The following is a 22,138-nucleotide window of genomic DNA, read 5'->3' as shown; positions in this document are numbered from 1 at the left end:
TCGCAGATACTAACGTGGAGCGCGTCATCGCGTCTCAGATACTAACGTGGAGCACGTCATCGCGTCGCAGATACTAACGTGGAGCGCGTCATCGCGTCGCAGATACTAACGTGGAGCGCGTCATCGCGTCGCAGATACTAACGTGGAGCGCGTCATCGCGTCGCAGATACTAACGTGGAGCGCGTCATCGCGTCGCAGATACTAACGTGGAGCGCGTCATCGCGTCGCAGATACTAACGTGGAGCGCGTCATCGCGTCGCAGATACTAACGTGGAGCGCGTCATCGCGTCGCAGATACTAACGTGGAGCGCGTCATCGCGTCGCAGATACTAACGTGGAGCGCGTCATCGCGTCGCAGATACTAACGTGGAGCGCGTCATCGCGTCGCAGATACTAACGTGGAGCGCGTCATCGCGTCGCAGATACTAACGTGGAGCGTGTCATCGCGTCTCACCCTGCAGCGGCCTCACAAAACGTCACGCGCAGGGAGGCCTCCCCGTCTCCCCCCCCTTCTGCGCGTCCCCGGTTCCGGCGCCTTCTGGCCCTGCTGCCCGGGCACTGCTGGGGGAGCGGGGGGCTGTGCCCCACGAGGCCCCAACCTCTCGGCCCCACCTCAGAACTGCTGCTCACATTTCGACGAGCTCGGTTATTCCAGATGTTTATTTGGAGGAAGGTTTACAGGTGGTTCACAGACGACAGCGAGTGGCAGCAGAAAGGATGTAGGAAAAGTTTAAAAGGTAACTCGAGAACGCAAGGGGACATGGTGGTGGCGCCCCTGGCACAGAAGCGGCACTCCTCCACCTCAGCGTCCCGAGGGCGTCACCACATGAGTGATCAGTAGCCATAAATGAACTTCCAGGTGTGCTGACAGCGAAGTGTGTGGTTTGAAATATATCCTGGGGACATTTTCATTAAAATACTTCCAGTAAGAATTGAACTCACAATTCCCTTTTTAAGAGGCACACTCTCAACTACGTGGGGAACAGGCCGGGTAGATGTCCTCTCAGGTGGCCGCGGGCGCCCAACGTTTGACTGGGGTGGGGTCAGTGCTACTTTCCACCCGGGACCACGGACGGTTACAATTCCCAACTCCCCCAATGCACCTGCCCCACGCATGCAATATACACACCTGGAGGGGCACATACAGCATCTTCATCCGTATAAAGGAAATGTGGTGATGAAATAGTTGGTCGTGGAAATGAGAGTTCCAGGACATTAAACAGAAGACACAGGCAGTGGCCACACATCTCTCCTTCAGTCCCAGCCGAGCTTCCCCAGGAGGCTGCCCAGGTCTGGGGTGTTGCCTGAGGCAGATGCTGCATCTCTGCGTAAGGTCTGGAGTGTGGTGGGCAGTGGGTAAAGGATGGCTGACTCCCCGGGGTCACCTGGACACACAGGCAACCAGCTCCCCCTACTTCTGGCAAAACACTCTAATATTTTAGAATGAAGAATGGTTTGTAATTTATGACTTCCAGTAAGAAAACTAGGATTTCAGTAGCTTACTATCGAAGGGGTGTGGCTCTTTTTTCCTTCCAAAAGTCCTGGCTGATACGGAAATGTTTCTTTTTTTTGAGGACGCGGCGCAGGAAGGCGCTCGAAACCCCGCAGGCGGCTGGGCCACTTGCAGCACGTGCCTGATGGAAACACGTTACCTGGGCCTCCCCCAACCAGCTTGCCGCTGGCGACCTAGCACAAGGGATGGTGCTTTCCTGGTCACCACGCTCTGAGAAGGACAGGATCCGAGAGGCTCTGTGGGAATCTTCAGAAATGCGCTTGTTACTCAGACTCCCCTCCCGGGGGATCCTGAGCCATCAGGAAGCCCCTGCCTGGCGGGAACAGGCCTGGGTCCCCAGGGCAGCCGAGGTGTGGGGCCCGCGCGGCTTCTGGTGAGGCTGCCCAGGGGGCCTCAGTTCCAGGGCCCAGTCTGTCCCGGGGAGGGTCTGGCCAGACGGCGCCCTGCGGCCAGCGGCTACACACTACCCGCGGGGGACGCTAACCCCTCTGCCAAGTGACACACAGTCTGCAATAATCATCTCTGTCGTAAAAACACAGATGACTTGGTCTGCATGCCCCCGACCAGCCCATCTAGTTTGTTATAATCCATATTAGGTTAAAAACGAAACACACGCAAGGAAGTCTGTTTTAACCTGAAATAATTTTGTAATTTGAATTGCGTTCAGGGGGACATTTGCTCGAAACCACAGATTTCTCCGTCTGGATGACCAGAGTACAAAATCCCGTCTCTCCCCCCACCCCCAGCCGAAACAAAGAAGCAAACAGAACCCCGAACCCACAACTCAGCTTGAAATGAGTTTTAAAGAAATGAGACTCTAAATATTTACAGATGGATCAAGAAATAAATCACAAAACTATTTACAAAAATACACAGGCTTATATGCATTAACAATTTACACCAGTTCACAAAAATATTAAAACATAAAAAAACCACTATATAAATTAAAATTAAGAACTCAAAAGCATGGTCTAAGACCTCCTAGGATGCTTCTCTCATGCAGGTCGTGGTTGAAAAATCAGGTTTTGCTACCTTAGAACCTAAACTGTAAAACAACCGTTTTAATCTTTGAACCCTAAGGTACTAATCGGGAAAGGAAAACAGCCCGTGAGCACAGCATCCCCCTCGCAGCCGAAATGCTTCCGTACGCAGGCCTGAGAGTCACATGCCTCTAACCACTTGGGCGTAACTTTCTGACGTGCTTTTGCTCTCTCATTTCCTTACACACACAGCTCGGACAGTACTTTGCGGATACTGGATGGATGGGTGGTTGGCAGGGCTGGGAACAGATACACAAACTTTGCGGGCTCCTTCGCTAACTAAAGGGGCAGATTTCAGACTTACACTGTATGCACCTGCTGCTGCGTCAGGTGTGTTGACCTGCTCCATCTCCATTCACATCAGTGGTCCCTCTTCACAGAATGAGTCCTAGAATTTTTCAACCTGACCCTACCTTTTAAAAAAAATGCTTTGTCATTTTATAATGTGCAGGCCTGTCCTTGGGACCACCCGGGGATTGCATTTTAAGAGGAAACTGAATACAAGGACGCGTAAGGCTCAGATGGAATTTAGTAATGAAACAGTGGCACCTCTGGGGCTGTCAGCAAAGTCTCCGGCCAGACGTCCAGGAAGGTTTATTTCAGTCAGGCCACACCGTGGCATCGGAATCTTGCCAAAGATAAAACCTGGAGACACGACTATGGAAATACCAATACCAGGATGGGTTTGATGCATAAGGCAGCTCCACCTCCTTGATCATAATGCTCCGCGTCACCATTTGAAAGTGACAGCCTTTCACTACTCATTTGTGACGCCGCACAGGTGAACTATACTGAGGTAACTGGCTCACAGTGATGTGCCATCCGATTTCTACCCGACAGCATTAGAAAGGGAAAGACACGGGCAAAGTCCCTTAAAATACAAACTCCAAAGTTAAGGCTGTATCTACACACGTCAAGTGAAACGACTCTGGATTTTACCCGGAGTCCGTGTTTCACACTCGCACCGGTAATCTGAGTCATTTATTCTGTAACCAAAATATTTACCTGATATGGCTGAGCCCATGGGACGTCAGCGGAGCAATCGCTTGGAGGAATTAACCGTAGTATTTATAAAAGACTTCAGTTTCAGGGGTAAATGTGTGTGACGACAAACCCACAAATATTAAGACGGTACAGGACTTTTTCTGCCACATCCTTCTGGACTCTCTCATCCTTCTAAGTTCTTTCTTTTTAATGAAAAAAAAAAAGTAGCTTTAGGAGAACAAATGGTGTGAAATGTTTTACGAGGATTACAGTTTACCCAATATTGAGAAAAAAATCTTTTACTAAAGCCACCTGTGTGTCCTTTCTAATGGCCACGCTGCCGGTGAGAATTACAGGGCTGTGCGATCTTAAAGGGCAATGGGCTGCCTACTTGATAAAAAGATGGTGAAGGTAAAAAAAAAAAAAAAAATTAGTGCTGTATATTCACCATCGACCAAACTCTTGCACGTGGCGCCCGGTGTTGCGTGGGGGGTGTCCTCCCAGGTTCCTAACCCTGTGACTGTATACCAGCTGGGCCTGCACTTTAGTAACCTAAAGGCCTGAACCTCCACAGGCCTCCTTACATATCGTGTTTCAGGATTCCTACCACAACCCTGGCTGAACCCCTCTGATCAATTCTGGGGGAACAAAGGAAATCCTTAGGGAGTATTTTCACATATAAATAAATGTGTTGTTCTTAAAACTTTATTTCTTTTTCTAAATATAAACCCTTAAAATGCAATCGCAGGTTTTTAAATAAAAAGAGAACTGGCGTGACTCCTAATCTTTATACAAATTCACAGCAAGAATAGCAGCATAAATTTAGCCTCTGAAAAGATTTCTTCCTTTGCTCTAAATAAAAGTTAATTCCAAGTTTTAAAAAGCCAGAGCAGCAACCATCCAGGAAATGGAATGAAATTCCCCAGGTGAGAATGTATAAAAATCAAGTGTTACGAAGAGTTGTGGAATGAAATGACCATCTGGACTCGCCCTGGAAGTGCAGCGGCCTTGCCAGCCTGGCCCGTACGTCTAGGGTGAGTGGAGAAAACGGAATTGCGTTGGGCTAGAGGTGTCTAGTCCAACTCGAATCAGGAATGCAACTTTCAAAAGAAAGTCCTGGGTGTGGGACATGTGTAACATGTCTGCAGTTCTCAGAGCGATACCTGAAATGCTGGTGAAGACGGCAATTACAGTGGACTGTGGCCGCAGGAGGGGACAACAGCCGCTCTCCCTAAGGACAGACACGGCCGCTGCCCAGGACTCAGCGGGTGAACCGGGCTGTGCGCTAAGCGGGTGCTACAGCTTCGCTAACAGGTAACACGCACACGGCTCCTGTAAGGACTCCCAGGAAAGCTGCGGTCTGGTTTAGAAACCAATCAACATGTAAATTTGTAACTATGATCAATTACGTGGGTTTATCTAGTCAAACCATGCTGGCGTTGCTGTTGGTTTTTATTTTTTTAATGAAAAAAGTTGCTTTAGGGAAACACATGGTGTGAAATGTTTTACTGGGGTTACAATTTACCAAATGTTATTAAGAAAAGGAGTAACTGAAGGCGGGCCGCACACCGGAAGCACGGACGCAGTTCTCCGGTGCTAACAGAGCCGGCGGCCGCCGGAGCACGCCTGCAATTCTACCTCGAGAGGCCTCTTCCACGGGGACCTGCGCCTGTTCGCTGAACGCGGAGCAGCAGCTAACCAAAGGGAGCCGTGAAGGACACGGCTCAGCCTGGGTCTGCATGGCCTGGCGTTTTACAACGACTCCTTATTAAGTGCTTAGCCTTAGTTCCTTTGCTTTTAGTTATAACTTGCTAAATGTTCAACAGACTTATCTGAAGGGCCGGGGAGTTTTTCTCTGTTCGGATTTAACACACGACAGAGAGAATGAGGGGAGAAAAACCGAGCGTCAGCCCGGGCAAGCTGGAGAAGTCGGTAGGAACACAAAGAAGCGCAAAATCCTCCCAGGAAACAGGTGTGAAGTGCTCTGAACTACACAGCAAGTACTAAGAACCAAGTCAGATCCAAACGCAGGTCCAGGCAGTCCTCAGGCTCCTACCACTAGCTCTACGTGGCCGCTGTGCTCTGCGACAAAGCTCCTTGCTAGGTTTTCAACCCAGGGCTTTACAATCATTCGGATCTCTTTTAATGACAAAAATGAGTCTCTAGAGGTGGCAATGAAACAGGAAGGGGAAAAGGTGGTGATTTATTTTCCTTACTGACTTTTTGTTTTTGTGTGTTTTTTAACGCGGTCAGGGGATTTGTAACTTTTTCCTTTTTTTAAATCTTTTTGGTTACTGAAAAAAAATAGAACAGTCCGCTGTCCAGCAGAGGCTGCTTCAACTCTATTGCTCTCAGGGCTCATTCTGCATGGATCTGGGTCTCAGGATGCTGCAAGGACAACTCCGAGGGCAGGAAGGCCCCCTGCCCCAAGGCTGTAGCGTATGTCCTGTTCTGCACGTGGGCAAAGCCGGAGGGCGCGTAGGCCCCCACGGCCCCTCCTCCGAAGCCTCCTCGTGGCAGCTGGGGCGGGGAGTGGTAGCCCTCCAGGTTGTCGTACTGGGACACGGCCGTCATGCCTCCCTGGCGCCGGCCGTGTGCCTGGTACTGGAACAGCACGCCCGGGTCCCTCTCCGCGCTCTGGGTGTGATGGAGCTTCAGGCTGTGGCTCCTCTCCGGCTTCGGGGGCGGGACTGCGGACTGGCCGAGCTGCTCCTCCTCCTTGTAGCAGTCCCTGGAGTGCTTGTCTGGGGCAGGAGGCTGCCGGGCCCAAGGCCTCTCCAGCTCTTTGGAGAGCCTCGCCTCCTTGTGGTTCAGTCGTAGAGGCTCCGGCCCGGCTGTCACGTACTTCCCTCCAGAGTTATGGTAGCCGACGGGCTCGGAAGCGTCTGGACTCCCCTTGGACCCATAATCTAACTGGCCGGCTCCCTGGGGGTAAGGTGGCCCGTTTTTTGATTCACACAGTTGCCTATGGCTTGCTTCCTGATGTGCCCTGTGCTCAGGGAGACTGCAGCCCATGTCATGCAGCTTCCGGTTCCTGAGACTGCTCTGCTTCTGTGGGAGGGACGGCTTCTCTGGCTGTCCATTGCCATGCCCCCCGTGGTGATGGGCCCTGTCGAGCTCGGCCTCGGGATGCTTCCTGTAGAAGCGATCCCCGCCCTCGGGACTGAGGGCCTTCCCTGGGTGCCGCCCCTCCTTTCCCTCCGCCACTGAGAGGAGTCCAGTTTTCCCAGGATCTGATTTACTGCGCAGGTGGATGACATAAATCCCACCCAGGTCCTCCTGCACAGCTGGGGTCATGTTATCATACTGGGACATAACGGGCCCTTTCACCTTCTGCCGAGCCCGGCTCTCTCTCCGGATGGACTGCATGCGGTACTTTTCCATGTCCTCAAAATCCCACGAGGTGTAAGTGTGCTTTACTTCGGTGGTCGGAGGCATGTTGACTACGTTATGGTCATTACCGGAAAAGTAGCCAGCCCCGGTGGCCCGGGGACGTGGGGGCAAACCAGCATAACCGTACAAGTTCTTCCCCTGCAGCCGAGGGTTGTGGAAAGCAAAATCGCGGTTGGGCAGGCGGTGAAGGGGCCTCAGCTGCACGGTGCCGTAGGCATCCACGTCACACAGGGCTCCGTCGGGGCTGTAGTAGGAGCTGGGAGAACTGGAATACGGGCTGTACCGGTAGTGGACCCGCCCATTCTCAAAGTAAGGCTGCAGCTGAGTGACGTGGTAGTCCGAGCGGGCCTGGGAGGACTGATATGGCTTATACTGATACAGGGGCCTGGAGCAGTAGGCGGGCTCGTCATCAGGGGGAACCTCCGTCCGTGAAATGGGAACAGAGCGAATCACGGCGGACGGAGGGGCATGGAGGGACTGCACCCTCCGGATGGTCGGGTACGGTGGGATATCTTCAGGGTAACAACCACTCCTGATAGACGAGCTCAGAGACGACACATACTCAACCCGGCTACAAGGCTTGGAGTGGTGTCCAGGTGCACTTCTTCCCGGGGCCACGTAAGTGTTATAACGAGGACCCAGGGAGGCCGGTGGCTCGGATCTGGAGCCATACACTTGGTGCTGCTCCAGTTTACTGTGATGTGGGGGTACACTCTGGGGTCGGAACTGGCAGTTTGGAGTCATGCTGAAATGCACACAGTTTTCTGGACCAAAGGGCTCAGGGGTAACATCAGGCCTAGCAAAGGTGGCGTAGCTGGGCTTCTGAGAAGCGTGCTTCGGTTGCGGGACAGGAAGTGGTAAAGGCAGGACGTCGTCCACAGTGGCCGAGGAAGCAGCGGCAAAGGGGTAGAAGCCAGAACCGCTGGTCGCGTCTGCACTGCTGGGGTGAACGGCAGCCGCAACTTTACTCTCCATGGTCCTGGTGGGGGGGACCGGGACCGTAAAGCCACAGGGGTGGTGCATGGGGACCGGCTCTGCGCGCAGGTGCAGCGGTGGGGCCCGGGATCCTTCCCGCACCTTCTCCGGGAGGCCCGGCTGGAGAGTGGGACCAGAGGCGGGACACTGAGCCGCTGCTCCACAGTCGCTGACAAGGACAGGAGCAGGGTCGTCCACGGCTCTGGGTTCAGGCCTCTCTGGAACTGGAACTGCTTGAACCTATTGAAAAATTATATCATGAGTTTGTTTTCTATGCTCCCCTCTATGGAATCAACACTATTAAATTTATAACTCACAAGTTGAGGCTATTTGAGGAGCAGCCTGAAATTTCCCAACCACGTGGTCACACTGGACAGGACAGCAGGCCACCTGTCCTCACAGCCAGGAAATGGCCTGTACAGCTCTATGGTGCCACAGCCATGTCCATCTTGAGGACTGTTCTAATTTATGACTGGTTTTAAATGAGAGATGAGGTTGCCTATGACATTATCTTAACACATAGACCAAAACAGAGGTTTAATCAAGTAACAGTCACACTTAAAAATACATATGCAGTCTATCTGTCTAGCCCAGGCTCAGTAACACCAAGAACACTTTGTTAAATAAAGAGTGTCAATTCTCTCTGGAGAGATTTTAGAAGTGGGCAGGCTAAGCCCCCAGGTGGCGTTGAAGTCCCACCAGTCCCTGCCTTCCACCCTGCCCTGGTCCGGGGCCACAGAGGCCAGCACTGCAAATAAGCCCTCCCTGAGAAGCACCTGCTGGAAACAGTGTCCTCTACTACAGACAAGACAGTGAAGTACTTTTAGCTCAAGGTGATCACAAAACACCTGGGGCACTTTTTAAAATATGAGAAAATTAGGAAGAATCCTTAGCATTTTGCGTTCAACATTCTCTCATCAAAACAAGTGCTTAAAACAGAATCTGCTGGTTAGTGTTGAGAAAATAACCAAAAAGCCCTGTGATCTCACACTTCTGAGAATAAAGCACCTGTATTAGGCGGACAGAAATAACTGGCAGACACAGCTAAATGACGTGCCCAAAGTCACCTGAGTCAGCGGTGGTGTTGGGAAGAAACCTTGCAGCCCTGACACCTGAAGCCCAGTGTGACTCATCTGACTGTCCTCTCTCTGTATCACCATGAAGAAACCACCCAGATGCTTGGGGAAGGGAGCAGGGGGCCGGTACCACAGCCACTGTGCAATGCTCCTTTCTCAGAGAAAGCCAGCATCAGGAAAAAGGCAGATTCCAACCTCTGATGGGAAATGCTTCACGAAAACCTGCCCCAAGACTGAAAAGTAAACACTGTGTCCGACTCCCAGGTAACACACCCTGCGGAAAAGTGACATACCTTTGAGAAAAGTATATTTCATCTCTCTGACTCTCTCCCCTTCTTACCTTGTGGGAATTATTTAATCCTATGTTGGCGGCTGCTTGTACTTGCCCCACAACTGGTAACTGCTCTGCTGGTCTTTGGGAAGGAGGCAGTGGGGGAAGGGGCCGGGGGGTTCTGTGAGGACGCTGAAGGGTGGTGGCAGAAAAGTCAGCCGCGGTGGGTTCAGTCGCATCCCAGTTGGCTTCCCTGGCACTTATTTCAGCAGTTGCTGGAGCCACTGTCATGTACGCCAGGGTGGCTGTGCTGGTGTTCTCCTCAGGGGACCCAGGAGGAGGGTAGGTTCTGTCCCTAGAAGCATTAGACGGCGTGGGAGGTTTGTCTGCAAGCTGTGAGGGGTGGTGGGGCTTATCCACGCTTGCTCCAAGATGAGAAGGCGGCTGATCTCTGCTGTAGAAGTGAAGTTGACACTGGTCCTGATCCGCGAAAGAGACGGTTGGCACGATGGCCTTCCCAGACTGCTCTTCTGGGAAACTTACGTGATCGTCAGACTTAGAGTCTGTTAAGGGAACTGAAGCGGTTCTGGCCTTTTCTGGGTCCCCAGACGCATAGGTGCGAGGGGGCTGGAAGTCGGCCTGGTGGAGCTGCTGCCCAGATTCGAGGGCATTGGAATGGGTGCTGTCCCCAACAGTGGCCGGGTCAGGCAAGAGCTGGTCACAGTTCCCAGATGCACTGCTCTGGGGGAGAAAGTGCTCTTCAGGCCTATCAGTTGGGAAATAGGCTTTATCTAGAGTAACATGAGTATAGGAACTAGGCAGTTTCTCATCAGTTGCGGCCACTGCCATGTCCGCATAGTTCGCATGAGCAGACTGGGAAGTTCCCGGCCTCTTCAGCGGCTGAGCTGAGGCTTGCTGGGCAGACTCGGCTAATGCCAGCGCCAGCAGGCGGGCAACGTTTTTCGGAGGCGGTGGTGGTGGGATAAGAGAGACTGAACTGACAGGGATGGAGTCCTGAGGGGGGTCATGGGTAACTGCTCCTGGTAGGAAATTGGGAAAAAAAGTGAGAGTGAAAAGGTAGCTTGTATTATCCTATATATGGAAAGCCAACACTCCCCATTTGATCACTAAAAAAAATAGGTGCCTTCCATATTTCAAAGTGGCAATCCACGATCTTCTATCCCACATGCAACTGCTGGAAACATCTGGCTCAGAGGAAAACTGAAACAGAGCTGAGGGACTGCGATCTCCTCTTGAACTGCTACAGAAGGCAGGTCCCTCATCTGGCTCAGAAAAGACTGCTTAGGAAACAAGCTTCAAGTGCTTGCAGATGGCTTAGGATAGTTTTTACATCTGATGTGTAGGCTGGCTGGTTAACACATAAGGCTAAAATACAGGCATTTTATTAGAAGAGAAAACAGAATCAAGAGCTACGAAGTTGTGCAAAAACATCCATGAATTTCTGACTGTCCAGAGATAAGGGGGCTTTACGGAGCTCGGACGCAGGACCACTGGCCCTTCGGGGAGTTTTTGTCTGACTTTAGTTTAAGGCTGAGCCATCAGCACCACCCAGCAACACATTCTCTTTGATTAAAGGGTAGGTGTGAAGTGCATCTCTCTCCTAAAAGGCACAGGTGGCACACGGAACTGGAGATCCCTCTTAGTTAAAGAAAGAACGGAGGAAAACAAATGGTACCTGTCTGAGTCTGTCCAGAAGGTACAGCCTTACTCTGACTGCTGGAGACGGACTGCTCCTCCTCTCCTGGCGACTCGGCTTCCGCAGCCGCCGCCTGGTCCAGGGGCTGCACTTCACACTCATGTCCTTCCTGGGCCTCTCTCTCGTTTGCCTTCGTCTTTCCTACCTGGGTAGGGGATCTATTTACGACAGTGCTTTCGTCAACACTTGTGTTCCAGGACGGAGGGGATCCGGTCTGGGCTGCTGCGGTGGAGGCTGCACCCATGACTTCCGACACCCGAGGGGGAAGGGTCACTGAAATTGGCTCAGATATGTTCATAGAAGGTGATTTGCTTAATTTCCGCCCGATGTTTGGAGAGAACGCATAGACCACCTTTTCGGTGAATGAGGTCGGCTTAGACGGTTTCTCCTCACTTGGGCTCAGGTCCAGGGTAAAGAATGGACTCAGTTTCTCCTGATGAGGAGACACAGGCTCAGAACTCGCAGTGCTTCCCGGGGTCTGGGACTGGCTGCCAGCTGCTTCCGTATCCTTCTTATTTGTACTCAGTTTATCCTTGGAGTACCCTACAGGGTCTAAAAGGGAAGCACCGCTCTCCAGACATTCCGATTCGGCCTTGGGAGGACTGCACTGAAATGACATCGGATCGAAATCCAGGCTGGCGACTCCGATGTCCGGTGGGCTCAAATCCACGTCCTCGGCGGAATGCGGAGACACCAGGGCAGGAATGTGCAGCAGCCCCACGTCCTCCTCGCTCTCGTTGTCGTGGGGCAGATTGTCGTAGGAGTTGCAGCGGTTCCCCAGCATGTCTCCATTGAAAGAGGCGCTCAGGGCGTCGCTGCTGGACCTGGGCCTCCTGGGCCGAAACAGCTTGGAGTCACCTGGTAAATGGACAACAGTACCTAAGTGTGAAGCCGCAGGAGCACAACAGTCGCCTCCTTAGCACCCACCGCGAAAGAAAACGGCACCTCTCACTGCCTTTCAGGTAACTGTCCCTTGGGGCACAAGGATGGAGCTCCCAGACTACACGCTAAGTAACAGACACCCCGATGTAGTCGGAGGGAGAAAGCAGCAGCTGACGGTGTCACCAGGAAAAGGGGCTCAGAACTGCTGGGTTCTATGACTAGTCCAACGCTGACTTTTGTTGTGACTTTAGGCAAGTTTTTTATTTCTTTTGTCTTATTTTATCACTGATCTCACATGTGACTTGTGAGGGAGAATCAATCACTTTAAATAGTACTTTGGATACACAGCAGCAAAAGTGGTTTTTGGTGGTAAAAATCCTCATAACACCAAAATTTCTAAAAAAATAAACTTCTCAGTTAAAAAACCTCTACAAGCTTATAAAGCGTTAACATATATTTAGTAAGGGATTCCTTTCAGATACTTGAACAAAAATAATTTCATTTTTTCTCTTACAAGTAGGCTCTAAGTGTCTCGGGTACAGTTAGTCCTCAAAAGTGGTAAAGGACTTTGAAAATCACACAGTTTATGACATTGCTAAGCATCCAGCTGGCAGAGGACTCCTTTATCTCAGCTTTCCATTACAATTATGAGACCTGCCATACTGAAAATGGACTACAAAGAGGCAGAAATTATCTTAACACAAAAACATTCACCAATGCATTGGCCACATGTAAAATTAACCCCTACTCAAATATTATTTTCTGCTTAATTTTAGCATCTACCCAGTCCCTACATCGTTTTGTGAAGCATTCTCTTAACTAAAGTGAAATGGAAAATCTTGGAAAACCCATAAGATGTTAGACACCCAACTAAAGTGACGTGTGAGGACTTGTTGAATCACAACTACAGTCACTGGTCAGTGAGGACGTGGCGGTTAGAACAGTGAATACATGAAGATGCAAAGATCAACCAGGACACTTCGAAAGAGCATATCTGAACATCAACAGATCAGCAAACGCCCCTGGGAAATCAATGTGGCTCTTGGTTGTTTTTGTAGACAGTGCCATCTTAACAATCCTGCTGCACAAGCCAAAACTGAAGTCAGGGATGACTTACTTGCTATTACATGGCTTTGTCAAAAAAAAGTTTTATTTCCTTCCAAGTCAACACTGAGATACTCTTTTGTCCATTCTAATTAGCATGCAGTTGCAACTATAACGTGACTTTTACTAAACAGAAGTTAAAACTTATTTTCATAATTTTTTAGTTTCGTTTTTCAAGTTACAATTAAACTCTTTTGCATTATTTAGCATAAAATTCTGATGCCCACTTTAAGAAGGTTCACTTTAAGTTGCCTTCTCCTGGTACAAACTATCCTCAGGTGAGTACAGCCTGCAACTGACGTGATCTATGGAATTTAACATTAAGTTAACCTTTTTCAAGATAAAACCTACTGGTTTGAATAGCAAAACTGCTTAATTTTATACTTTGTAATACTGTGCGCTAATTGCGAAATCTAAAGAAATACTAATAATACAATTTTCCACTGGGCGTTAATAAATATAAATGGTTGACTTAAACTGTTTCACCTATTCTTACAGCAAACTGAATAGCAGTTATGTCAAAAGTGGAGAAATCAGAAACTGGTACCACATTAAAGCATCAGTGGAAAATACTCAACAGATAACAGTATTCCTAAGAAACGATGGTCTATAGCCTATCTGTTAAGCATGTGTTTACAAAATATGCTCGATTGCTATGTTCTTTGATGAAATGTAGAATAAAACAAGCGGTGCTTTTAGTCTTACCGTCGACTGCGTGGAGAGAAGTAAGGGACTCTTCGCTCTTGGCTGACCGGAGGGTTCCTTCGGCCCTGCCACCTGAAGAGTGAAAACCGAATGGTGTGAGAGCGAAAACCGAACATCACTGTTGCAGATGCAGCCAGAGGAGTCGTTTTTCCTCTGTACGTACTTCAACCTCCAGGAGTGACTGGTTACACATTTTGACAACTGTATTCAATTTAGCGTCATATTATATTACATATTGTTCTCAAATGACTGCCTCTATGGAAAACCTCTTTTCTAAAGGAGTATGGACTTGAGAATAGAGGTGAATTTAAACATGCCTTCCTTCCGCGTTTCCTGAGGACCAGAATGATGCCATCCGGGACTCAGGGTAGGCCCTACACCCACAGACTGGTGCGGATCCCTTTAGGAGACAGAGGAGAAGGGCAGGGGAAGGCTGAGGCAGAGACTAGAGTGATGCCACCACAAGCCGAGGATGCCAAGTGACACCCGGAGCTGGAAGGGGCAAGGCGGGATCCATGCTGGATTCTTTGGTGGGAGCGTGGCCCTGTGACACCTCGACTTCAGACTTCTAGCCTCCAGTACGGAAGCAGCCCTAGAAAACTACACAGGGACTTTCATGACACCCGTTGGGTCTGACTTGTTAAACGTCTTCCTGGTCCTTCACCTCCGGCAGCGCTCAAGGCTGCAGCTCCCCCTCCGTTATTTCTGCGGCGAGCACTCAGCTCTGTCCTTGCCTGCCTCCCCACCCGCCACGTTTCGCTCTTCCTTCACCACGACGCTGCCTTCCCCGGCCCTTTAAACACTGTTTCTCTCCAGGATTCAGGCCCTAACCTGCTTCTCACTCAACAGGCTCTTCCTTGGGCCATAAAGTCTCTCTCTAGGGTTTTCACCCTTAGCTTCGGCTGCTGACTTTCAGGCCCGTAGGCCTAGTTGTGTGAACACCTTTACTGAACTCCAGACCCCAACTGCTAATCGCCTCCTGGGCATGTCCGACTCGCTGTGTCCAAAATGAGCACAGTTCTTTTGTTCCCTCCCTTCCCGTGTAACCAAAACCTGAAAATTATCTTTGTTTCCCCTCTTCTCTCATCCTTCAGAGTCACCTGGTCACCCCGCACTCAGACCCTGCTTCCTAAGTACTTCTCGCACCCGTTTCCCACCCCACAGCCACGGCTTACTCTCGACGCTCGCTTCCTGCCTGTGCGACGGTGACTGTCTCCTCAAACTTGCTGTCCAGGCCCCAGTCTTATCCTTCTTCCTTACACTGCTGCCAAAGTCATCTTTCGTAAACCCAGCCTGACCACGTGTCGTATGGAAGCCATCCCGTAACCCCCCAAGGAGTGCAGGGGGTTACCAAACCAAAACTCGGCGGTAAGCACGCAACAGCCCGAGCCTCTTTCTGCAGGCACACGACGAAGCCACGCTCCTTAGAGTTCCCGTTTCACAGACAAGCACACACTCTGCTCCCGCTTCCCGGGTGGGAATCCCAACTTAGTCCTCAAAACCCAAAACATAACCAGAAGGTTACATTTTCTGACCACTAGCACCTCTCCCCAGATGAGCCGATAATTCCTGCCGTAACTCTCTTACACAAACCTTTAATAGCTATGGTTCCGCGTGAAATGTATTTTCTTACACATATGACTTCCCTAAGACTCTGGAGGCTGCCAGTGTCTTAATAAATTTAAACAACACAGCAGTTACTTTTTATTACCAACAATATACAAGCTATGTTACAAGTATGATGCTAATTTGTAACTGCTCACAAAATATATAATCTATATAGTTTTCCTAAGAAATTAGGTATTCTACGTATTTATATGTAATTTATGTACTTGGAAATAAAGAGTTGGTAAAAGAAGACAATCCACATGTAGCAGCACAACTGTGGACACATCCTATTGGAGAGTGTTGAGTATGGATCCAGAGTAAGAAAGGAGCTGCCGGGACAGCAGGAGCAGGTGACCCGCGGGGACGGCGGGGAGGCACTGACCTTTCAGAGCCATGGCTTTCATCTCCGAAGGCTCGCTCTCATTACGCTGCAGCTTCCGCTTGGAAACGGACGACGATTTCCCCAGGTTGAAGAAGGAGCGCCAGCTGCCCACAGGAGACTTTTTCATTTTATTCTGAGGCCGCCTCCTATGAGAGAGAAAATAATCTGTATCAAGATATCCAAAGGGCTAACTTTACTCAAAGAAAACGAACTAATGATGGAAAGGACCAAACAGCCAGGGGAGGCACAGCTGGAGCAGTCCACACCCGCCGTCCACACAGCACACTCCACACCGCGCAGCTGAACTATACAACCAAATACTAGTAATTAGTTTCACGAAGGTAATTTTTATACAGATTGTCAGATTCAGAGCTAACCTCACAATTTGGGAAATATGTGAGAGTAAGACATATTTGGGAATAGGAAATATTAAAACTCCAAAAATAGAGTTAAAGAAAATTATTTTGGGTGTGAGTAAAGCAAATTAAGCCAAAAATGATGTATTAAGAGTAGTAACTAACAATACTGCATGCCAGGCACGGTGCTGCCTTATATGCAATATCTCACTTAAATTATATATGACCATACGAGGTAGGTACTATCATTCTCATTTTACAACTAAGGAGATTACAACACTGAGAAATTTAGTTACTTCCTTAATGTTTCACAATTAGTCAATGATGGAGTCGGGGTTGGAAGCCAGGTCTATCTGTCTTGCAGTATCTACGCTCTTGATTACTTCTCTAGGAAGAGATTTTTGAGAAAATTTTGAAGCTAAAATATAAATTCAAAGACAGTGAAGACAAACTCAGAATGACAAAGGAACAGTATGTCCTAACTTTCTGTCATCAGGACGTTTTAGTCCTGGGAGGTGAAAGAAGTTAAGAGAAGTAGACTGAAAGATGGAAGAAATACATTCTCCAGTGTTATTAGCACTACCCAGTCCAGGGAACTGAAATCCTGATGTTCATGTGTAATAGCCAAAGGAGTGGTGGAGATACCAAAATTAACTCACATACATTAGTCTTCCTACTATATCTTAGTAAAAAAACCCAAAAACCATGTTATAGTCATTCCTTTAGGGGTGGGGAACCTTTTTTCTGCCGAGGCCATTGGGATATTTATAACATCATTCACTGGCCATACAAAATTATCGACTTAAAAATTAGCTATGAAAAGAACTCCTAGATTTATTGAATTTTGAGTCCCACCTGCGGTTGCCTTGGCAGGGCCGGACCAAATGATTTTGGCCCGCAGGCCGGATGTTCCCCACCCCTGCGTTAGAGAAACAGAACTTCAGAGCTGGGAGGGACACTGCGAGAGGAAACTGCAGTGGTCCCCCAAGGTTAGCACCCACCAGCATCCCCCGGAAGGCTGGTAACAGACTTACTGCTGGGCCCCACCCCGAGTTTCGGATTCCATGGGCCTGGGGTAGGGTCCGAGAACAAGCATTTCTGGTAACTTCCAGGAGCTGCTGGTGCTGCTGGCTGGGCGCTCGCACTGCAAGAAGCACCGTCTATTCTAAACTTCACGGGGGACCAACGTCTCACTTCCTGAATAAGCCACTCCAACGCAGCTCACTTCTGAACAAATTTCTACACAATGCATCTCCGAGAGAAAAGTGACACCCTCTATAGATGTGCATCGTTTTTCCTAACAGTGTTCCCTGTACAGCTGACGTTCTTCTGTCTAAGACCACGTGGTGGCGCAGTGCTTTTCGGGAAGCATTTCTGTCACCCCCTCTGAAGCATCACCCACCCTCCAAAGAGAGCAGGCTTTCCCGGGCTGGCCCAGAATCAGCACAGCAATACTGAAATGCGAAGGTGGAAGTAAACAAAAAGAACACACAGCCACGAAACCACACGTATGGGATTCAGTGAACTTCACCTTTCGAGTGGGAAATCGATGATGGTGTGAAATTTTCCCTGAAGTGCAGCCGGTCCTTCTCCTACTTCGATGTATTTATTTTCGGTGACAATCGGAGAATTGACCTGGGCTTGTGTTCTCGCCTGGGCCTCCTCCAACGTCAGCAGCTTGGTGGATGGAGAGGAAATCAGCAGGGATTTGGGTCTTGACAGAGAAGCTTTGGAAAGAAAGGAAAACAATAAAGACAGTCAAACTTTTCCACATGGGGGGAAAAAATACAAATATGTGTGTGTGTACATCAATCTGGTTATCTGTCTATCCATCCATGTGTCTGTCTTGTTTTACATTTTCTTCATCAAGTTTTTTAAATGGCAAAAATAATAGTGCTTTATACTAAGTGAGGAACAGAAAGCGACCTGCTAGGTTGTTAGTGATCACACACACACACACACACGGAATTCTTGAGTACCGTAACCATTTCCCTTTCTTAAGGCCTTGCCTGGTATCATCACTCAGGTATTTTTAGTTCTGGAAAGAATTTTTCTGCTGCTGCTCCATATTATGACTTTATATCCACCAATAATAAGTAACACAATATAATTTTTAACGTGTCATGAACTTAGCTCACGAAAGGTCTAAAATGTAGTATTCACAAAGTACCCACAAAATAACTGTTAAATTGTGCATTTTTGGGAAACGGACATAAATTAGCTGCTTTCTATCAAAGACAGAGTCACGAAGATGAGAAGCGCACTGTGGGCTTCCACCGCCCTAGAAGTCTAGGTGCCTGCTCCTGGGCGTAACGCCATCTGTTTGAGCCGCACCTGCCCCCTCCTGGATGGCCGCGCTGATTTTCCCACTGAAGAGGACGTCTACGTGATTGAGGATGAACTCCACGACCACGGACTGAATTCTCACTTCCATGAAGGCCGCTGTTCCGCTGAAGCAGGCAGACTCTATCTGTTTTGACCTGTGGGGTAGACAGCATTCCCATCAGTCACAGACAGAGCGGTCTTAAAGGGCATTTTTTTAAAACATGTAAATCACAGACAAACCAGAGGAAGAAAGCAAACTGCAGCAGTGCCTTGGCTAAGTGCCAGTGGCCTGTTTTGGGGAGATACTCGTAAAAACAACAGATCAGTTTTACTTTAAAAAACTGTTGTTAAGGAACGCTGATGAATTAGACATTCTAAGATGATGGGTTCTACTGAAGGTCTTATGTCAAATGCAATTTACCTGAGCAGGTTTGGAGCCCAAACGATTGCTAGGTTTTTTGCATGCATATTTGTGATGGAACAGTAGTCAGCTAGAAGTGACAAGTGCCTCATCAGGAACTCCAGTGTTCTGGAAAATGAAATACAGCACATTAACAACAACAACAAAACATTATGTAGCAGTGCAGAGCATAAAAGCTCACTAATTAATTCGCTGGTTTTCAATGGCAAAATGGAAAAAGAACCATACACACACCCGCAAACTGGTTAGGTTTGAATGTTATTACTACAGAACTGCCAGAAGAATAGTATGAATTTTATACCTAGGTATAATAACCACATCTACAGAACACTGGGGAAACGTCTAAGGCAAGAAACAGAAGTTTGACAGGACTGGCTCTGAGAAAACAGCCTTAGTTTTAAAAAATCTTTAGCAATATTTGCTCCTGGCTGTCAGACATCTAGTTCCAAGACATAGTGAAATGAATCCTCCGCTCCAGCTTCCAGACAAGTGATTTCATGAGGTTATGTTATTCTGCCTGCAGCAGATATGCTCACAGGAAGGATTCAAGCTTTTCTTCTATAAAAGAAAACACAATGTTTCACAAGCCTAAAAAGAGTTAAAAATAAAAATTCCAGCAGGCACCAAGGGGAGAATATTCAAGCAAATATATGCTTTTGGAGTAGAAAACCTACTCCAAATCCCAGGTATCCTGGCTTACCTTAAACATCTAAGGTTGCTTTATTTAAACAATTTATATATAATCTCTATATAATATAATCTATATCTATTTATTTCTATCTATCTATTGATCTATATATAGAGAGGTGTATACAGACAGATACAAAACAACAGGGAGGAGTATTTCTGGAAATAAAGCACCATCAGCTTAAAGGTAATTTAAATCACATCAACACATATAAGTATTACCTACCAGCTACCACATCTCTCACAGTGTCTACCTAAGTGTACAGGAGTTAAAACTATTCAAGGCAACAAGTAGGAGGCAGAAGTTTAAGACTATTATTTGAAATAGTAATTACAGTTAAACTGTGGTGAACATATGAGCCTTAAGCATTCAGATGAGCCTGACATGAATTTGAGAGGCAAAGGAAAACAGCTAGAGGCCTTGTTCAAGACACTTTCACAGGAAATCTCACCTAATTCTCACGAAAGTCCTACCAAGCACAATGCTACCATTGCCCATTTACCGAGGAGAAAGCCAAGGTTTCCCCAGAGTACACAGGCAAGTCTGGGTTCAAGTCAGGGTCAGTTTGTCTCCAAGTCTCTGCCCATTCAACAGAATCTGCTGCAGCTACTCTACGGTAAAGATGGTCATTCTCTGTCCCGCTTGTACACAGTTAAACAAGGACAGAAAGATAGACAGAAATGAGGCTGGCCTGGAGACAGTGTAGAGGGAGGGGCTAGAGAAATGTGTGCAGAAAACTACGTAAAATTTCATGACGTGGAACAGGGAGTAGATGAAGGAATGGGGAGCAGTAAAGTACTTCAGAAATGTATTTTACAGGGAATGCAAACTAAAACAACATGTACTACGTGCGAAATTCTATCCTGAGAATGCAGTGACACACAAGACAGAATTCATGGCCTCAGGAGCGCGTGTTTTGAAGGGGTTATATATGAAACAGGCAATACAGTGTATGTAAGAAACGTGTAGGATATATGTACCATATATCATATAGAGCAGGAAAAGGCTTGTAATGTTCAACAGAAAAGATTAAATAGATAGATAGTAAGGAAACTATATATACAATTTAGTATGGGAAGTATTGATATAGTTTGAGAAATACCTATATATAATAAAGGACACTATATACTATAATAGGGGAAATATAAATATAATTACAGTAGAGTAGATAAACAGTAGAAAAGCTGTGCATATATTAGTAAAGTGGGCGATACAGGTGAGATATACACACTTATATTTGCATGTATATGTGTGTATAGATAAAACACGTAAGGAAGTAAATACATAATAGATAATAATAATAATGGTAATTAATATAAATAACACTTGTCTAACAGGCCTTGTTAGTCTAAGTGCTTTTCCTTTAATAGTGGTAACAATCCTATGAGAAAAGTACTATAATCTTTATTTTACAAACAATGAAGGTGAGCCCGGGATAAATGAACTTGCTCAAGGTCATAAGGCAACACAGCTAATAAATATATGTACTTCACCATAAGAGAAATACATACATGCACACCGAGAGAACATTTAGTTCTGTTGGAGAGTCTAGGACTGTTGGAGTGATAGCAACTAACAAGCTAAAAATGGGCAATCACTCCACAGAAACACATATATTAAAGTATGTAAGAAAGGAAATGTAATTCTAGTGTACCACTGGGTGCAGCTGTAAATAAGTTACCTAGTTATCACAACGCAGGCCATGAATACTGGCCTAAGGCCAAATGCTGACGTGACTACAGACTATGGAAATGAGGGAAGGGACCGTGTGTTCACGTGGTATTGGATGGGGAGGGCAGGAGTTAGAAGAAAGCTAAATCTTCATTTACCCTAAGAGCTAAAATATGGCATCTACATGAAAAGTCAGGAAATACCGACATAAGCATGCTACTCAGAAACACAGGCGCGCACTCCAGAAGGCAGCTGAGTAGTGACTTCTGGGAAAGAGCAGTTAGACACGGGACGGTGCGGAGCAGGGAACTGCCGCTTCCACAGCCAGCTGTGCGTGCCATTTACTTTTTAACATTGCACTCATGTTATATCGATCTTTTTTTTAATTTAGAGAAAAAGATATATTTACATGGTACCTCCTGTAAAATTACCATGACATCGTGGCTTAACCCTAATCATCTGTCTTGCTATGCTTTATATTTTAAAAAATGCTTTGTAATCGAAGTGATGGGTTATGAGAAAGCCAGACTTGGGATAAGGGTCCCTGGAACAGAGGGAGGTGCGTGCAGATTCCCTAAACTACTTTATGCCCTTCAGCTGACTTCTGAGAGGCCTGCCTTGGTGCCATGCGCCGAGCTCTGTCGGTTGACTGAAAGGTGATCGTGCTTTCTTGGTAAATATTTAAGCAACTGGCAACCACAAAGGCGTTCTTTCCTTATTGTTCTGTATGTACTGACACTGACATGACAAAAAGGGGTCTGAAAGGGACACAGTCTTTTATTTAAAATACAAAAGTATCTCAGCCAATCATTTATTGTAGTCAACTTATTTCATATGTCTCCTATCATGAGAAATGCTGTCAACATCTCCTGTGGTTTCTAAGTTAAGAGCTCTGTGCCAAATTGTTATTTAATCCTTACGACCTGCTGAGTGCTTTTTCCTTTAAAATACTGTATTTGGCCCTAGCCAGTGTGGCTCAGTTGGAGCATTGTCCCAGACACCAAAAGGTGGTGAGTTCGAATCCTGA

General features: G+C 47.6%; 1 protein-coding gene across 3 annotated transcripts in view; it reads right to left on the bottom strand.

The window, feature by feature from the left end:
- Positions 1 to 2,136: 2,136 nt before the first annotated feature.
- The window catches only part of ARHGAP32 (Rho GTPase activating protein 32), a 215,422-nt gene continuing 195,420 nt past the window's right edge, over positions 2,137 to 22,138 (bottom strand). For all 3 annotated transcript variants that reach the window (XM_087828834.1, XM_016204467.2, XM_016204465.2), the window contains 8 exons: positions 18,753 to 18,860; positions 18,341 to 18,486; positions 17,538 to 17,733; positions 15,651 to 15,796; positions 13,661 to 13,732; positions 10,949 to 11,827; positions 9,322 to 10,292; positions 2,137 to 8,145 (listed from right to left, as the gene is read on the bottom strand). In XM_087828834.1, the coding sequence (XP_087684960.1) occupies positions 5,896 to 8,145; positions 9,322 to 10,292; positions 10,949 to 11,827; positions 13,661 to 13,732; positions 15,651 to 15,796; positions 17,538 to 17,733; positions 18,341 to 18,486; positions 18,753 to 18,860 (4,768 nt within the window). In that variant the 3' untranslated portion in view covers positions 2,137 to 5,895. The remainder of the gene's footprint in view (positions 8,146 to 9,321; positions 10,293 to 10,948; positions 11,828 to 13,660; positions 13,733 to 15,650; positions 15,797 to 17,537; positions 17,734 to 18,340; positions 18,487 to 18,752; positions 18,861 to 22,138) is intronic.

Source organism: Miniopterus natalensis, chromosome 20 (genome assembly GCF_054644295.1).
Source record: "Miniopterus natalensis isolate mMinNat1 chromosome 20, mMinNat1.hap1, whole genome shotgun sequence".
Classification (NCBI taxonomy): Eukaryota; Metazoa; Chordata; class Mammalia; order Chiroptera; family Miniopteridae; genus Miniopterus; species Miniopterus natalensis.
This window is presented reverse-complemented; position numbering and strand designations above follow the sequence as displayed.